Source organism: Podarcis gaigeae, assembly GCF_964106915.1.
Source record: "Podarcis gaigeae genome assembly, chromosome: 3".
NCBI lineage: Eukaryota > Metazoa > Chordata > Lepidosauria > Squamata > Lacertidae > Podarcis > Podarcis gaigeae.
Window position 1 is genome coordinate 66,263,296 of NC_139680.1, and position 18,711 is coordinate 66,282,006.

The window sequence follows — 18,711 nt, forward strand, 5'->3', positions numbered from 1 at the left end:
TTTTGGTGTGTTATTTTCACTAATATTTGTGTGCATGGTTCACCCTGGTGTGTACATTTTTATAAACATTACTTTGCTAGAAAACTGCACCACAAAATTCAGAGAAGTGTGAATTTCAAAAGGTGACTTATGTTTTGGTTTGCATATTAGAAAGTGCAAATTAGGTAGATTCGTTTTTAAATGCAAACTCAATCAATCTTCTTCCCTATCTCTACAGCTAGAGTCATTCTAATATTACTTCATAGCTGAGTCTTAGTCTATGGTAGAGAAAAAATAAGCATAAAACATTAGAACTGATTTTAGAGGAGGGGGGATTTTGGTACTTCTCACATTAACACAGAGATGAAACAGGATCTCTATCCTTCGAATAATATTGTGCAGCTATTTCTTTGCTATTTCTAGAACAAGCTACAACCAGAGAACTCAAATAGAAACCTTTTACCAGTGCCTCAGCAGAGGAAACCACTTCCAAAAGGATGATTTACTTTACAGACTGGACTCAGTCTTTGAAAAATGTTCTTTGCTGAAGTGCTGACTGCATATTTGGATATTCGCTTAGAAGGCTAAGCAGCAGTCGTAAATAATTGCTTTTAATCATCCCTTCTTGGAAGCAGACTCTTGGTAAAACCTTTCCAACCACACACTTAAAATACTTCCATTTACTTTTATATAACAAAAAGTCTCAGGGCACCAAACTGGGCAAAATTTCCACCTCTCTGAGCATGTGACAAAGGGATTTGCCATCCCACAGTGGTTACTTTGTCTGCATTCACTTTGCTTGACAAGTTTGGTAGGCATGTATGCATATATATGAGAGGCCACGAACCTCAAGCCTGGGCTCAAAAGTGACCCTCTATGCCTTTCCATCTGGTCAGTAGGACTCTTCCCAGGCCCCACTGCTCACTGGCCCCACTGGGCATCCCAAGTATTTTTTGCTAGGTGAATGAATGGAGAATGGGGTGAATGAGAGTGTGTGTTAAAAGTAGCCCACTGATCAAAGGGAAAATTGACTTTTGTGCTCTGTGCACTTTTACCTCTGTCCTCCTACACTGCTGGCATGTGGCCCTTGAAAGATTGCCCAGAAGGGAATGTGACCCTCAGGCTAAGCGTGTTTACCCCAATCCTGTATCTCAGGGGTGTCCAAACTTTTTTCAAAGAGGATTCAAGTTGTTGAGCTTTTTTTTTAGGATTGAAGTTGTTGAGCTTCTTTTAGGATTTTACCCCCCCCCCACACGAAATAAACTGCCACAGGGGCCGGATTAACCCCCCCACACCGAATTAGGCCCCCGGGATGGACTTTGGACATGCCTGCTGTAGATATTCAGAAGGCACGAGATCCCCTTCAGCCATTGTGCTGCACAGAATTAGAATTGTGCACGCCCTGTCATTGTGCTGTCCATGCGTAGGGAGGAAGGGCTCAAGAGAGAAGCCTGCTGTAGGTTTGCAGATAGAGCTCCACATGTGTGTGTTGAGCAGGCTCTCCTTGTCAGTTCTCCTCACAAGGCATGGTGTGTGTGAGGGGGGGTCATCCATAAATTTCATGCAATCTAATTCATCATAATTACACCCAGGACCTTGTGTCCATGACCAAATGGCACTGATGAAGGAATATCTTCAGAAATGTATTGATTCAAGTCATATGAAGTAATGCTATCAATAAAATTTGCTGGGGTTTGTGGTTGGATGTATTACTCAAGTGTACTCATCCACTTTTATACTTCTGTTCTTAGCTAATTTTTCTTATTAAGATTTTATTGGGGAATAAGATTTTCATATTAAGATTTTATGGCTTAGATCATAGGGCAGTGTCGGAAGATACTTCAGGTGGGTGGGACCCATAGCTGTCTGTTTATATAATGATTGTTGCCAAGCCAAAATCCACACAGGTGTTTCTGAAGCAGGATTCAACAGTCAACAGCTGGCAATTAAAACAAAACGACTGAATTATATTGGAACATGTAAATCCCTCTGTCTCCCCTTCTTCCCACCCCATTACACTGGTAGCTGTAGTTCTTTTTTAAGTGACTGTTAATCTTAACGCTTTATCCCAGCTAATCAGTCAATATGACAATTTCAGTCTTTTTGCAAGCCAAATGCAACCTTCTGCCCTGTGCAGTACATTCACTAGCTCGCCTCTAACATACATGTTCTTAGCTATTAGGTAGCTCAAGTCATGTACTGTAAGAATAGTATTTATGTGCAGAATGGAAGGAATCTCTAATTGATCATAAAAATGTAGTCACTGTTATTTGTATAGATGGAGGCTTCAATTATGTTATTATTAGTGGCTTTCCTGCTGGCACATATACAATTGCAATATATTTATGGAACGGTCAGCCCCTATCTATCCTCTATCATCTATCTATCAATCATTTAACTCAATTTAGCAGACACCCTATAGCAACTGCTCTTGGTTGCATGCAGAAATAATTGCAGCTCAAAATCACAATTCCTCATATATCAAAAATTCAATACAGCAGCACTTAGAAAACAATTAGAGAAAGATCACATTATTGCAAGCTTGAATTAATACAAATCTCGGAAATATTTGAGAATACAGTATTGGATCCTGCTCTTTGGCATGGACTGAACTTCTTTGCCTTTTTGCCTAACCCATATTACAGTGTTATGAGTTAGAACAAAAATGAAATTTCCAGCCTAGTGGCAGCAATTCAAACTCAATTAACTCAGTGGGTGTGAAGGAATTCAGGTAGAAAGACTTCTCTCAGATTTTCAGGTCACACAATTTCCCTCCTGTATATACTACCCTTTTGGCAACGAATGAAATTATTATAAAACATACAGCCTCCTAGAGATGTTTAAATAAAACAGGCATTTTCTGTAGTTTTCAGGTAGTATTGAATTTAAAACCAAAGGCCCAGTTTTTAAAAGATGCAGTGCCTTGTGCATGCTCATTACTTATACTAAACCATATTAAAAACATGCAAAAATATTCCTATTTTCCCAGGCCTTTGGCTAATTAAACAATCTATGGCTTTTTAAACTGAGTTTCTGTTTTAGTTTGTTACTATGTTGTGTATTTTTGTGCCCTGTGATCTTCAGATGAAGATGATCACTGCCCTGTGATCTTCAGATGAAGGACAGTACAGAAATTGAATAAATAATAACTAAAAAGATAATTCAGGCTGTAATTATATACCCAATGAACCCAGTTCCTGAGAAAATCTGTATAGGAACCCACTGTTAAATGGTTTTTTTAAAAAATTATATACTTTTATGACTTACTAGAATAAAAGCTTATTGGCATCCTGTTTATGATCTCTTTCCCAAGAATTAAATGTTTGAAAGAAAATCACGCATTTAGGTCAGGCTGTGTTATTTGATATGGGTAACAACCCATATTTTATTTGACAACTAGATTATAGCATCTGGATAATGTCTGATGAAGAAATAAGCTGCTTTCCAAGTGATGAGAGGAAAGAATGATTCTGAAGTTTGTGTATATAGCGTGTATTACTTTCTTTGGTTTCTATGGATTGTATTTAGTACTTTACCCTTAAAAGTAAGTGATTGCATGCAATTGAAGTGGTTTAGGATTTAGTGCTCCTTCAATTTTATGCAGCTATAATAGTAGCACTTCCTGCACTTCTAGGACTCCAGCCACTACAAATATAAAATCTTTGAATTCTTCATCTGGTAGGCCCTCATCACTGGTTGCCTGTGGGTTGTTGATTCCCTTCACTTGTACAGATCTATTGTCTTTCTTGGGCCAATTTTCATCTCTGACCCTTGGGCCCCAATTGGTTTTCTCTCCAGCTCACATGTTCTACACTCAGATTCAGTTGATATCTCAACTCTCCCTTTTGAGTGCTAATCACACAGACACACACGTGCATAACTCAGATTCTGTTCTTTTCTTGCAGGAATCAAGGAAAATGTGTTGAAGGTTTTTTGGAAATATTTGACATGCTGCTGGCCACATCTTCCCGCTTTCGAATGATGAACGTCCAGGGGGAAGAATTTGTGTGCCTTAAATCCATTGTCCTACTCAATTCTGGTAAGTGAGATATGCTTGTTAAGGGGTCAGCTCTAATTTCAAATGCAGTGTTGCTACTTTTTCTGTTCTTGTTGCCATACAGTTATAAGTAAAAAGTAAAAATGAAACTGTGTGTGTGTGTGTGTGTGTGTGTTTGTGTGTTTAAATTGTGGGGCATCATAGTTATCCTAATTGAAGGGAGTAATAGTATTAATCTAACCATGTGTTATAATCTCAGTACTGCTTGCCAATCCATGCCTGCTCTTTAAACTGGACATGCTAATTACAATTACATTCACACAGTTAGCATCTATATTTGGCCGACAGACACCAGCACCACAATACCTGATGTATACCCTGGTAAAGGGCAAAATGAATAGGAAAATTAGGTGGCTGGGAAGGTAAAAGGATAGTGGGTTGGAGGGGAGAGAAGAAGAAAAGAGTGACGGGTATGTGCATGTGCTGTATGAGAGAGAGGAAAGAAGGTGTCTTCCATTTGCCACATCCCCTCCACTGTGTTTAATTGAATGGGTTGGGCAAGGGATGTAAAATTTGTTCCTTCTCCATTCAGTCATATTTGTGTAATGCGTGGCATGTAGGGGGGGAACGTATGTGCCCATGTGTATGTATATGTGTGTGAGGTGTGTGTCTGTGTATGTACAGGTTTGTGCCCAGTAGAGTTGATGAGGGTGCACCCCTCTCCCACCAACACTACAAATTTTAATGGACCCACATTTGTGCTAAAGTTGTTCAGGCAGTAACAAGGAGCTTAATGCTAGCATGCAGCACAATAATTGAATTTCAGAGCTGCAAGCAAACCCTACCCCCTTTTTTTGGGGGGGGGGGGTTTACATATGCGATTGGAAGCTTGTTCCAGCGTTAATCAGCATGTACAGTAAGATAAAGTTTGTTAACATTGATAAAATTTCATAATTTTTTTGATATCCAAACTTCCCTCCAGATATTCCCCAGTAGATGTGGTAATAATCCATTTTTTCTATTGCATCTTCTTATAAGATACTGTTTGGGCAGCTGCCCAGGTTCAATAGATATTTGAAAGGCTCTGGACAGTGTGAGATTGCCAATCCACCCTCCCAGCATTTTGGAGATCCACAGGGAAGCCAAAGAAATAAGTAAGCAGTGCAGAAAAGTATTTCCCAGGGTTCACAAAAGCTTGAGGCAAGGCCCCAATAACATGCGTCAGATACATGCATACCTTGAACTGTTGCATGACCTACAGGTAAAATCACTGCTTTGGGCATTGCACCAGAAAATGGGACACAGCACTGCTTTGCAAAGCTCCTGTGATTTCAATAGTGTTGGCTTTACTTGTCTTTGATACAAAGACTTGAATGGACAAGTGAATGGGAAGTTTCATATCCCCTGCATCTGCCAGCATCCCCAAATGTTTTGTCAGAGGGTTTGGGGGGAGCTCCAGAACAATGTGAGATGATGAAGGTGGAATAGCTTCAAATCAGGGAAGAGGCCAGATCCTCTATAGAGGCTTCTGAGGCTGTGAGTGCAAACAGCTTGGGGGGGGGGAGAGATGAAGCTTCCCTTTTGTAAACTTACTTCTGTTTCCTTATCTTTGAATGCAAGCCAGTATTTCTATAAATGTAGTTTTGGCATTTGCCATTTGTTCCACAATATCGCATTCCTGAATCGTGTTCAATTTGTTGCCCATTTTGATCACCAACTCCTCCTCAGTTCGGACAGATAACAGGCCACACATCCCTCATATTATTTGAGGCTTTGATTCTAGTTTCTTATGATGCTATAGCTTGTTACAGATTTTTTCTTGAATCTCATGTTATTCCTATTAGCTATTCTCTGAGGGTTGAATTGCAGGACAAGCTGCTGTAGTCAAAGCAACAGACAGCACAAATTATTGTGGCATCAGCATTCTGAACAGAATATGCAGGAGCTTCATTTTGATGTAAAAAAAGCCACAATTAATATACACAAGGTATTATAGCAATTCTAGTTGTAGCTGAGGACAACAGAGCAATGCTGTTGGGCAGCAGAGCAAAAACCAGTTTGGGTTTTCTGAGGATTGCTGTTTGCTCCAATCGAGTAGGTTTTTGCGGGGAAAACTCCAGAGCAAAAAAAGGGTGCTTGGGTACATGGGCGTAGCCAAGGGGGGGGTCAGGGGTCAACTGCCCCCCTAACTAAATAAAAATCAATAAAAATACAAATCTGAGGTTCTTCCCCCCCTAACAAAAGCCTACCCCCCAAAAAAAATCTTGGCTACGCCCATGCTTGGACACAGAGCTTTAAAGCGTGGACCATGCCTGGAGAGAGTAGATGAAAGGTAAGTGTATAAGCCCCATCGCTGGGAAGGAGAGGAGATGGGTGTCATTTGGTGGGTCACAAGTTATGCTTGCTTTATTTTTTTATGAGCATTCAGCTGCATGCAGGAGCAATTAACATTGGCCTAAAGTGAAAGTCGTGTTTTCACCCTCCCCTTCTGTTTGTGTTTGCAGTTGCAAAATATAGGACATTGACACCAATTTGTGAAATTTTATCCAGATATTTGGACAGCAGCGTGTCTCTTGCTGCAAGGACAGAAGCAGTATTTCATCAGCTTAGTAACAAAATGGAATCTGCCCCTAGATTCACTGTGGAAGAAATGAAATTAACCCTTCAACTTACAAAACAAAGTTGTATTTTTGGGAAACAAACAAGCAAGCAAAAAAAAATATTACAGCCATGCACTCTGTGGAGTGCAGTAGTGTAGCACTGTATTCTGGGGCCCCAATCCAAAGAAAATTAGTCACACTTTCTTGAATGCCCTGGAAACATTGACACTGCAACCCTTGGCTCTTACAATGAGTACATATTTTTACTCAGAAGTTTTCTCACTGAATATAATGAATTTAAAATCCAGTTCATTAAACAATAGCGCATGAATGTAAAACTGCAGTCTCAGATTTGTTGCAGCTAACCTGTCCTGTGGATTTTCATGTGATTTAAGCATAATGAACTTCCTAAGGATTTGAGAGTTTGACACCAAACTTTGAGACCCATAACCAGTTTTCCTGAGTTTAACTGAAGACCATGGGTTATATATATAGTCTATTTAATTGGATGGGGAAACTAGTATAAACTCAGCACTTAGGCATTGTCAGTTTGGCTACAAAACTACTCATATATTGTGAAATAGTGCAAATGACTTTAATAGGAAACTTCTGGAATTAATGTGTTGTGGCTTGCAGTCCAAGCAGCCCAGCTGCAAAGTTTGAAGCAGACTGCCAGAATGCTGATGATATGATAAAGGGATGAGGAGCATGTGGCAATGTGACTGTCTGTCTTATATCTAGCAATCAAAGTTTACATTCACTTTTCTTGCCCCTTTTTTGGTGTGTATGGTGAGGATGAAAGGCTTGTTTCCATAATTACCATCTCAGAGGGAAGGTTAAGACCAAAGGTTAGTTCCAGTCTTCCTTCTGAGATAAGTTTTAATATGAGACCCTCTTTCATAGGAGCTGGGGTGTGTGGAGGCCAGATCTTTACACAGAATACTAAATTCATGTGTGAAAACTTTGTGTCACCTTTATTGAATATTACTGAATATTTGAATCTTCCCTAAAGGTTATGATTTCTAATGGAAGTTCCAAACCTATTTTTCTTTTTGATTGACCAGCTATTCATGCTTCAGTCAGAGAAAATCAGATAGAGATAATCAGTTGATACCTCAGTTGGAGCCAAAGTGGAACAGTACTGTAAATTTACATTGGTTCTATGCCATTTTGTGGATTTGAGAATTTCAGTCTGCTGTGGTGCTGAGCTTCAATTATTTGTTAAAAGTGCTTAATATGTCCTCTTTATTCATAGAACACAACTTGAGTCTGTTGTGGTTTGTTCTCGGTCCTGTGTCTGTTTAGTTCATTACTTTGCCTTGCCTTATGTGTGCTTTAACAAAATACAATAAATTTAATCTTTTAAAAGGAAAAAAGGACTAAAAATCCTAGGTAAGAGTGTTTACCACCTACATTTGTAGTGTGGATATATATGTTGTCATTGAACAAAGTTCACATATTAGAATCCTGCTGCCACTTCACTTTTCTCTCTCTCTTGCCTTCTTCCATAGGTATCTACACATTTCTTTCCAGCAGTTTAAAATCACTGGAGGAAAAAGACCATATCCATCGCGTTCTTGATAAAATCACAGACACCTTGATACATCTGATGGCCAAATCAGGCCTCTCTCTGCAGCAGCAGCATAGGCGACTGGCTCAGCTCCTCCTCATCCTTTCCCACATTAGGCATATGAGGTGAGTTGCACTAGTGAATGCTAACTTGTAAACAAAGCAGACATCATAATATAATATGCTACAGGGAGTGTCAAAAATGTTCTTTTCCCTTCACCATAAGGACAAGTACTTCTGCAGACAAGGTTGTCCGCTCTGAAATTATTTAATTAACCTCCATCACCTCTAAACTTGAGAGGTCTGGAGGGTGGCAACACGAGAACGGGCCTTTTCTGCAGTGACTCCCCATCTGTGGAATGCTCTCCCCAGGGAAGTTCACCTGGCGCCTTCATGATACACCTTTAGGCGCCAGGCAAAAACATTCCTTTTTAACCAGGCCGTAGGATGTCAATCAAATCAACCCAATGTCCTTTTAAAATGGTGTGTGTGTGTGTGTGTGTAAGGGAGTTATTGGGTTGTTGTTGCTTTTTTGTAGTTTTATATTTTGATTTTATTCTGTGAACCACCCTGAGACCTGCAGTTATAGGGTGGTATATAAATTCAATAAATAAATGTCACATTTGTGAAAAACAGTTACAATAGACTCTTTCATGTGGTTCATAGTCTAATAGAACCACCTTCACCATTGGGGTCTGGTAAGGACCCCAAGATCTCCTGCAACAATTTTGCAGATAAAATCAATCAAATTTGGAAAGAGGTAGAGTCCACCGTGGTAGCAGGGCCAGAGCGGGGGAGTGTCAGTGCCCTGCCTGGATGAGTTATATGGGGTCAGTTTCAACCTGCTACCCCCAAGGATGTGGACAGGCTGCTTGGACAAGTAAAACCGACCACCTGTCTCCTTGATCCTTGCCCATTCTGTCTCATAAAAATGAGCCAGGCAGGGCTGGGCAATGGGCTCTGTGGTGAATGCTTCCCTCTGTGAGGGAGTCTTCCTGGACCCCCTTAAAGAAGTGGTTATTAAACCGCTTCTTTAAAAACCATTTTTCAACCTGGTCACCTCAGCCGATTATCATACAGTCTCAAATATTCCAATCCTGGGCAAGATGATTGAGTGGGTGGTCACTGAACAACTTTAAGCATCTCTAGAGGATGTGGAACATTTGGACCCCTTCCAGTCAGAGTTCAGGCCTGAAACCACCTTGGTCATGCTGGTCAATAATCTCCAGCAGGCTAGGGACAGAGGGGAAAACTGTTCCCTAAGTTTGCTGGATCTCTCAGCAGCTTTTGATACCATCATAGTATCCATCTGGACCATCTAGGAGGTTTGGGAGCTGGAGGCACTGTTATGTAGTGGTTCTGCTCCCTCCTAGTCGTGTGTACAGAAAATGGTGTTGGGGGATGAGTGTTTGGACCCGTGGGTTCTCACTTGTGGGGTGCCTCAAGGTTCCATCCTCTCCCCCATCCTTTTTAACTGGTAGAGCCGCTGGTAGAGATCATCAGGGGGATTTGGCTGAGTGTCCACCAGTATGTGGACAATACCCAGCTCTACCTCTCATTTAAATTGAAACCAGTGAAGGTGGTGAATGTCCTTTGTGAGTTTCTTGGAGACGGTTGGAGGAATAGGTGACGGTTAACTGATTGAGGTTGAATCCTGACAAAACAGAAGTACTGTTTGTGGGGGACAGGGGGCGGGCAGGTGTGGGGGATCCTGAATGGGTAACTGTGCCCCTAAAAGACCAGGTACACAGCCCCAGGGTCATTTTGGACTCACAGCTGCCCATGGAGGTACAGGTCAACTCTGTGTCCAGGGCAGCTGTCTACCAGCTCCATCTGGTACACAGGCTGAGACCCTAACTGCCTGTACACTGTCTTCCCAGAGTGATACATGCTATTGTTATCTCCCACTTGGACTATTGCAATGTGTTCTATGTGGGGCTACTTTTGAAAGTGACTTGGAACTACCATTAACCCAGAATGCAGCTGCTAGACTGGTGACTAGGAACAGCTGCCAGGGCCATATAACACAAGTCCTAAAAGATCTACATTGATTTATGCTCGGAAACGTACTGGGAGCCAAAGTGTTGGTGTTGACTTTTAAATCCCTAAGTGGCTTTGGTCCTGTATACCTGAAGGAGTGTCTCCATTCCCATCATTCAGCTTGGACACTGAGGTCAAGCTCTGAGGGCCTTCTGGAGGTTCCCTCATTGCAAGAAGTGAGCATATAGGGAAGGAGGCAGAGGGCCTTCTCAGTAGTGGCACCCGCCTATGAAACTCCATCCCATTAGATGTCAAAAAGATAAATTATTATATAACTTTTAAGGCAGTGCTGCATCAGGAAGCTTTTAATGTGTGATGTTCTGTTGCAGTTTTGTATATTTTGTTGGAAGCTGCCCAGAGTGGCTGGGGCAACCATATTTTTTGCTCTATAAGACTCACTTTTTCCCTCCTAAAAAGTAAGGGGAAATGTGTGCGCATCTTATGGGGCGAATGCAGGCTGCGCAGCTATCCCAGAAGCCAGAACAGCAAGAGGGATTGCTGCTTTCACTGTGCAGCGATCCCACTTGCTGTTCTGGCTTCTGAGATTCAGAATTATTTTTTTCTTGTTTTCCTTCTCCAAAAACTAGGTGCGTCTTGTGGTCTGGTGCGTCTTATAGAGCGAAAAATACGGTAAATAACAATAATAACAAGAATTCATTAAAACAATGGAAAGTCAGATAACCTAATGTTTCTACACACGTGACAACACATACTGGTATGCCTTTTAGGTTTAGGTTTTTTTAAGGAAGAAGCAAATTGTGACTCTTATTAGTAAAAGATATATAGTAAATTTCCAGGACAGGAATGAGAAGAGAGAACCTCTAATTGTGCACTAAAGTATAATTTATTCAGGCCACTGTGTTTAGATCGCACTCTTCATCAGAGGCAGTATAAAACAATCTTTGTTATTTCCAGCGTCAATCGTACTCCAAGGAGGCCAGTTAAAATTTTTGGACATTATTAACTTAGGTCCCATGTCAATGGGTCTACTCTGAGTAGCCCTTGGCTACAGACCTCTGTATTTTGGACATGTTCTTTTACAAAGCGATTCATGTCATTAAGATAAAGCGCATTGGACTGAATGCATTAAATTTTAGTACACCTCAGACATTCTCTTTTCTCATTCCTGTCTTCCATCCTTTTTTCCACTTTCCCTGACAGGTCACAATACATGGCTGGAAGGCTGTGTTTGGGGCCTTATGGTGAAGGGCTGGTAAGAAATCTTATAAAGAAATAAAATAAATAATAAGTTATGTGTGGGGTATATTATAAATTGTACATCTCTACTGAAACATGATACTGTAGTGGTGTTTTAAAATGAGGGCAGGGAAGGAAAGGGGCCTATGAGGGAAGAGTCAGGATCTGTGGACAGGCCCAGAGCCACTAGCACCACCAAATTCTTATCATAATATGGAGTGCTTTTAAAGAGTAGTTCAGAATTCATAAACATTTAAGGAATATGTCAAGTTGCACTATTGTTCCTTCTTTCTTAGAGGGTGTAACCTAACTGGTAGCAGCTCTCCATAGTTTCAGACAAGTCACAGTCAAAAGTTCTACTGGAAAACACAGAGGGATTGAACCAAGGCCCCTATGCACATAAAGCAGGGTAGCCAATGTGGTTCCCTCTCTTGAGACTACAGCTCCCATCATGCCAGATCCTTGGTTACGCTGGCTGGGACTGATGGTTGTAGTCCAACAATAACTGGAGGCCACCATATTGGCTATCGCTGGGGTAAAGCATGCACTTTTTCACTGAACTCGAGTCCTTTTTCAATGTTACTGAGTTTTCACCACTGTGCAACATGACAGCAGTAGAACAATCTTAGAATGTCAGTCACAATAGCATTACTATGAGGACAAATGTATTGCCTATCTCTCTAGGGAATTGCAACATTTATGAGACAAAGATCTGCAGCATCTGGATATGCCCTAAAAATGTTGCAGAGTCTCGTGAAGAGACTTAAGACATGTTGGTCTCGGAAGCAAAAAGGAAAAAAAAATGAATTCAACCCCTGAATAGTATCACCACCACCATCGTGTCAATTGGTGGCACTTCTCAGGGTATTCCAAAGTTGGATTCCCCTACTTTGTCCTATGGTAGATCCATGCCTGGAAGTATGATTTCTCTGCATGATAACATCTTGTTTTATTTCTATGTGAATCTGCAGCAATAAAGGAATGGAGCACCTCTACAACATGAAGTGCAAGAATGTGGTCCCTCTTTATGATTTGTTGCTGGAAATGCTAGATGCCCACCGTTTGCATGCCCCTGCAGCAAAAAAAACACCGCCACGTGAAGATGAGGCCATGAACCAGTTAGCAACCACATCCACTGCAATGCATTCCTTACCACCTTGCCGTGTGAACAAAAAGGAAGATGCAAAGGAGCCAGAAACCAAATGAGAGCCTACATTTCAAATAGCCTACAGCTTTCTGATTATCCCATTAAAAAACTACCTACTTCAGGCTTAGCTGAACTGGTACCATGTGTAAGCACTCCAATACTCAACAATCACCAGTGATTCCCAAAGCATTGCTTGATGATATTGTTAGTGGAATGTATAATTTTGGACATAATATGGGGAGTCAGAAACAATTATCTCTGCTTAATATAAACATAACACAATCATGAGGATTCCTGAGGTCTTTTTGCTGGTATCAGACTGAAAATTTGGGTGACCTTTCTCTTTGAAATCAACTGAGCAAAGATCCCAGCTGAGTTTGAGTAGGTGATGTTTACATTTGATGTTCATTGGCTCTTTGATAAATGTAAGAACCCTATTGCCCCCCAGCACACCCACGTACACACAAAATGATGGTGAACTACTCAGATTTTGTTAGACTCCAGTCTCATTCATATTTCAAGAAAAACCAACAGGATTTAGAATATCACCATTCAGGCTTTTTTATTGTTATTTCAGGGACGTAATCTATACACAGCTAAACAAAAACTTTAGACCACGTGAACAGATGACTTCAGCAACAAATCCTTCAATTAACTTGTTATGAGTGACAAAGAAGTGCTAGGTTGCAGTGGCACCCATAATGGGCTTGGTACAGCATTACAGAGCTTACGCTGGTAGAGATGGAACAGGTAGTTTTATGCAGAGCTATTTTTCTAGAAAAAGAAGTGCTGGAACTCACCATGAATACCTCCCTCATTCTTTTAGAATGGCAATGGCGCCCACCTGAAAGGTGCCAGAACCCTTCTGAGATGTGCCAGAACCAAGTTCCAGTGAGTTCCAGCTGGGAAAAGAAGCCCTGGTTTTATGATCACATAAAGAATTCTTAGATGGGTAGCTACAGGCAGAATCCAGCACATGGGCCTACTAATTTCTGCAATGTGTCTGGAATGAAAGGATTGTACAAAAGTACTGTGCAGAAGTATATCCTTCCCACAGTTGTCAACCCTGCATTAACAATTATAGCAGAAGTTTTTTATATATTGGCCTTTGACCAGAAAGGCAATTAATGCATTTTATAAATAAGCAGAAGAATCAAAATGGTTCAGTTTAGACACTACCTGATACATTATAGTATGAGATGGCAAAATCTGACTGATCATGTGGGAAGTTTTGTTGGTGCTGCCAGGAAGATACCACACTAGAATGAGAGCTTCCCTTTGTATGTTGCCATTTTGTACTGCAACTGAACAGCTTGCTGCTGCATACTTAGGGGTAGCAGCACTCTCACTTGTATGAATGGCATTGAATTTGGTCTCAAAGAAGAAGCTTGTATCCTTACAATTGCTGGGAAACAGAACAATTGTATTTATTGCATACTATCAATACTGCACAAGAGGGGTCTTTGGGTTCTACATAGGTATAGAAGTGAGTCTTCATGTTTGTGACTGGATGCTCCCCAGTGTACAAAATAGCTCTGTGTTGAGTAACTACTGGCAAAGAGGAGGGAGGTGATGTGAGTAAGGACAATTTGTGTTGCACTGCAGCCAAGGTCACTTTCTGCCATTGGCCCAGGCACATACTGGCCCCAACTAATGATGATGAGCACACACACCTGGGGGCAGAACGTAACCAAATCTGCAGGTGATCATCATGAGCTGCTTTTGTGGTATATATTGTTGCGCTCCTGCCTCTACCCAAAATCTATAAAAAGCAGTACAAGCACTAATGTTGTGAATAGTTTTCATCTCGTCTTAATTTTGCAAAATGCGCTCACCAATGCCTAGATATTGAGCTTTATTTCTGGTGGCCTTGCTTTTTATTAATGTAATGAAGTATTTGTCTTTCTGCATTCAAAATGTACAACAAAACAACAAAAATGGTTCTGCTTTGAAACTTCCCCAAAGCTGTTGGGGACTACAAAGTGCCTTGTCAGAAACTGACACATTTTCAAGTGATAACTGCTTTCTTGTGTATTGCATAGCATGAAGTATAAGCAAGAAGTCAAAATGTGTGTAGGACAACATTTAAAATAATCAGCAAAGTTTATCCATTTGTATCCCAGTGCTTATAACACCCAATACATATATTTTGTACCCCCTTTTTTCTAGGGGGTATTTTTAGTTATTTTCCCAATCCTCTGTTTCTTTGTGGGCACAGAGCTTTATGTGTGTACAGAACTCCTGTGCTTGCAAGGACTTATCCATTAACATCAGTGAAAATGGCACAAAGGACAGCCAGGGGCTTTCCCTCCATTATAGTGAATAGGGAACAATTGTCAGGCACAAGAGCTCTGTGGTTGCATTGGATAACAGAGATGTTGAACTCTGGATGGAAGGTAATGTGTACAACACAAATTAACCATCATTGATCTAAATACACAGCTGCTTTCTTGGTTCTCCTACTTAATAGCCACTTGTGTAAATTACTTAAGTAGATCTGAACTAATTTTTGTAATTTATAGACATCAGTTTTGATAAAGACCATGGAAATAATTGCTTTGGCTTCAGAAAGAAGCAAACAAAAACAAGACAAGCTACAAAGAAGCTGTGGGTGAGGGAGGCGAAATGTCAGTTTGCAACCAGAATTTGTGGTTTTAAATCTCTAGTTTTAATGCCAACATACCTGTGGCAGGTTTAGCTTGGGAGTCCAAGGGGGGAATGTGTTACTTTCTATTAAATCTGTTTAACTTTGCAGGGGTGGGGTGGTTAGTTGTTACTATTGTTAGATTGTTGAAAGCATTGTTTTATCATTATTATTGAAAGCACCTTAAATGATGTAATGTGTGTGTTTGTATGCATATTATATACACAGATGCAGAGCTCACCTAACAGACAACTGAATGTAACTGTTGTATTAACCCAGTCAATGGACTAAAATACAAAAATCACCATATGTTGTTTTTATACTTTTCAGCTATCCTCTCATATGCAATCATTTGTGCCTAAGGCTTAGCGATTGTTAGAAATCACTATTTCATATCAATTTTTATATTTACATTAGCCAAGACAGCACTAATTTAGCCTTGTACCTGAACACGATGAGGAACTATCCTTTAATGAAGGAAGGACATTCAAGGCAGCTAATTACGTTTCTTACCAAAATACTACTAATGATGGATATGAAAGATACCAAATATGGCAAGGGTTGGTTCTTCTTTTTAAACCGAACGGTTGATACTGCACTTAAATTTAAAGACCAAAACATAAAACCCCTGGAGATATAGAAAATGTAATCTTGCTACATGCCAAATCATTGTAATACAGTATGTTGGATTAACTTGCCTTATCTAATGTCAATTAACAGGCTCACTGGAAATACACAGGAGTGGAAAAGCCTTGAGTGGTGATATTTGTCTCTTCATTATTTCTTTTTTTGGTAAGAGCAATTTTTGTAGCCAAGTATGAAAGCCATTCTTGTATTTAATGGTATTGTGGACTCTTGCTCAGGCAAACCTCCTCCTGCAGATAATCAGCCTCACCCAGTCATCGTTTTCTGTGTGGCAGGGTTATGCTTTTCTGTATGCTCATGCCATCTGAAATGCCCCTACTACAGACAGAAAACAATGAGAGACTTATTGTTCTGTCTCCTGCATGGAAAAAAATCAAATCTGTAAGAGATAGTGCTGCGCAACAGTAATTGTCTTTTTAAAAAATCCTTCCAGTAGCAATTTAGAGACCAACTAAGTTTGTTTTTGGTATGAGCTTTTGTGTGCATGCATACTTCTTCAGAAGTGTGGATGCGCACGAAAGCTCATACCAATAACAAATAACAAACTTAGTTGGTCTCTAAGGTGCTACTGGAAGGATTTTTTTTATTTTGTTTCAACTATGGCGGACCAGAACGGCTACCTACCTGTAACGAGTAATTATCTTATCTGTTTGGATGACTTGCCACCAGAACAGGCACAATTTAGTGAACTTGAACTGTGAACAACCAATCTGATCTGCCAGACTGTCTAGCCACATCCTAACACAAAGGTGAATCTCTACCTGCATCTTAATGCAAGAGTGCATAACAACATCACAGTATTGTGTTCAGTACTAATTATTGATGTGCCGCACAGGTAACTTGCAGCATACTCACATTTAACTTGTATTCACCCAGCTTTATGAGATTGGCAAATTTAAAAAATTAAATTAAAATGGGGACAAAAATATGGGGGGGGGCATCTGGGGAAAAGAACTTTGGCAATCCCACCACTGCACCCAATGTGTTTTGAATATACATGATTTTGGCTGTAAGTGCTATCCTCAGAATGTTACCCTCACATAAGTTGAGAGTTTCCTGTATTAGTTACATTCCTGGTTATTGCTGGGGCAAGCCAACTGAGGGAGAGCAAGAATTACAGTGGAAACTCCTGGATGTTTGTGTATGTTGACTTTTGCCACTGCACAATTGATTAAGGAATTTTCATCTTAATGTTGTCTCAAAACACTTGGGGCAAAAATTGCCCTTTTTTGTGTAATCTCTCACATTACTTACTATCCTGTTAGCCTCATGATAATATTCTGTGACAGAAAACAATGCAAGTGGCCGATTTTTTCCTTGATGGTTTTCCATTAGCCTATTGCCATTTAAAAAGTTGTCCTTCTGTACATAATTATCAACCTAAACTTGCCCATTGGAAAATTAGCTATGCCATGATCCGGCTTTCATCGTGTCTTACAACCAAGTCCTAAGTGGGGAAGCACATTCCCATCCACCTCAAAAAAACACATCTAGTTAGTTTTAAGGAGCCTAGATAAGCATCTTCATTAGCATTTGCTGTACACATAGAATCCTGCTTACACAGCTTTTATTTGCTGGATTGTGGTGCTAGTACTTGCCATACAATTTGGTATGGACTTGAGCCTTCATTTTACAGACATGTTCTCAGTGCTACTGCTTTTAAAATGCAAAGCTAAAAGCCAACTTTTAAGTACACAAACTTTTGAAGATGCAAATGCTCTGCAGGGTAAGTCAAATTAATTGTTTGCTCTACATTACACCAATTTCTGAAAGCTTTTTTTCTAATGTATCTTACTGTGGCTTTGTGAAGTGAGTCTTCAGAACTGAAGTGACTGCTGAGTCAAGACTTGATCTTAATGCAGTGTTTTAAGCTATCTGTCCTAGTACATAAAACATTGTTGGAGTGGAATTGTGACATAAATCTTGGGGTACCAAAAAATTTCTTTTACATGAAAAGCCTTCTCTTTATAGATGCATTCTCTAGTTTTAATTCAAATATGGATGTGTTAACTGTCTGGAATATTGTTCTGTATGTGATCATTGCCTTTTGACGGGCACTTCAACTTTGCACTGTTCTAAAGAGATTTTTGTAAAGAATCTACTTTTTTTGCATTCAAATGTGCCTAAACTTATATGCTGCCATGCTGCAAGCCTGTATTTTAGTAGGAATGTTGTCCTGCTGTGCACCTTTTTCTAAAAAAACAAACAAAAACAAAAAATAAGCAGTGTACTCAATCTTGAAGTGCCCATCTAAGAATGGCAGAAGGATGCTAGTCAGAGAATAAACTCAACAAGCCACTTTATGCCACCTTATTGTATATATTTTTAAAATGAAGCTTTTTGTGCACTACAATATCCTTTCATTGTAAAGCTTTCCCTTTATTATGAGGCTCATGGGCCATAATGTATTTGTTGAATTATTCTGCTCTTTTGCTGATGCATGTAATGGTATAATTGATGTCCCTGTTTTGTTAGAATATTGCTTTGTTAAATGAAAGAAAAGTTTAAAAAGGTTAAACTTCCTTTTTTTGCACTTTCAAAAAATGTTACAAGCAGCTTCAGAAAAAAAATCAGCAGGATATCTGATCTGTCAAGATTTTCTCAGCTTTGATGTCAAAATAAAACAATGAACCACAGCACATTCTAGTTTGTGTATTACTAAAATATATTACCCTGCGTACAGTTCTCAATAATGACTGGTTACATTTCCCTCTCATTTAGCTTTAGTAAAAAAAACACAAACACAATTCTTTGGTTTTGAAAATAAGTGAAGGTTAAAACTTCTGTACAATACAAAAGTAAATGCACAAACAACAAAAACTGAAAATTTTACATTAGTTTTTAACCTTCACATGAGGATCTGAAAAACAGATTCATCCATTTAAAAACAACT

General features: G+C 39.9%; 1 protein-coding gene across 13 annotated transcripts in view; it reads left to right on the forward strand.

The window, feature by feature from the left end:
• Nucleotides 1–18,454, forward strand: part of ESR1 (estrogen receptor 1) — a 200,154-nt gene extending 181,700 nt beyond the window's left edge. For 11 of the 13 annotated variants that reach the window (XM_083732427.1, XM_083732429.1, XM_083732422.1 and 8 more), the window contains 3 exons: nt 3,885–4,018; nt 8,088–8,271; nt 12,354–18,454. In XM_083732427.1, coding sequence (XP_083588553.1) covers nt 3,885–4,018; nt 8,088–8,271; nt 12,354–12,588 — 553 coding nt within the window. In that variant the 3' untranslated portion in view covers nt 12,589–18,454. Of the gene's footprint in view, nt 1–3,884; nt 4,019–8,087; nt 8,272–11,346; nt 11,399–12,353 lie in introns of all 13 variants that reach the window. The other 2 variants (XM_083732426.1, XM_083732431.1) reach the window with 1 other exon arrangement.
• Nucleotides 18,455–18,711: the final 257 nt, after the last annotated feature.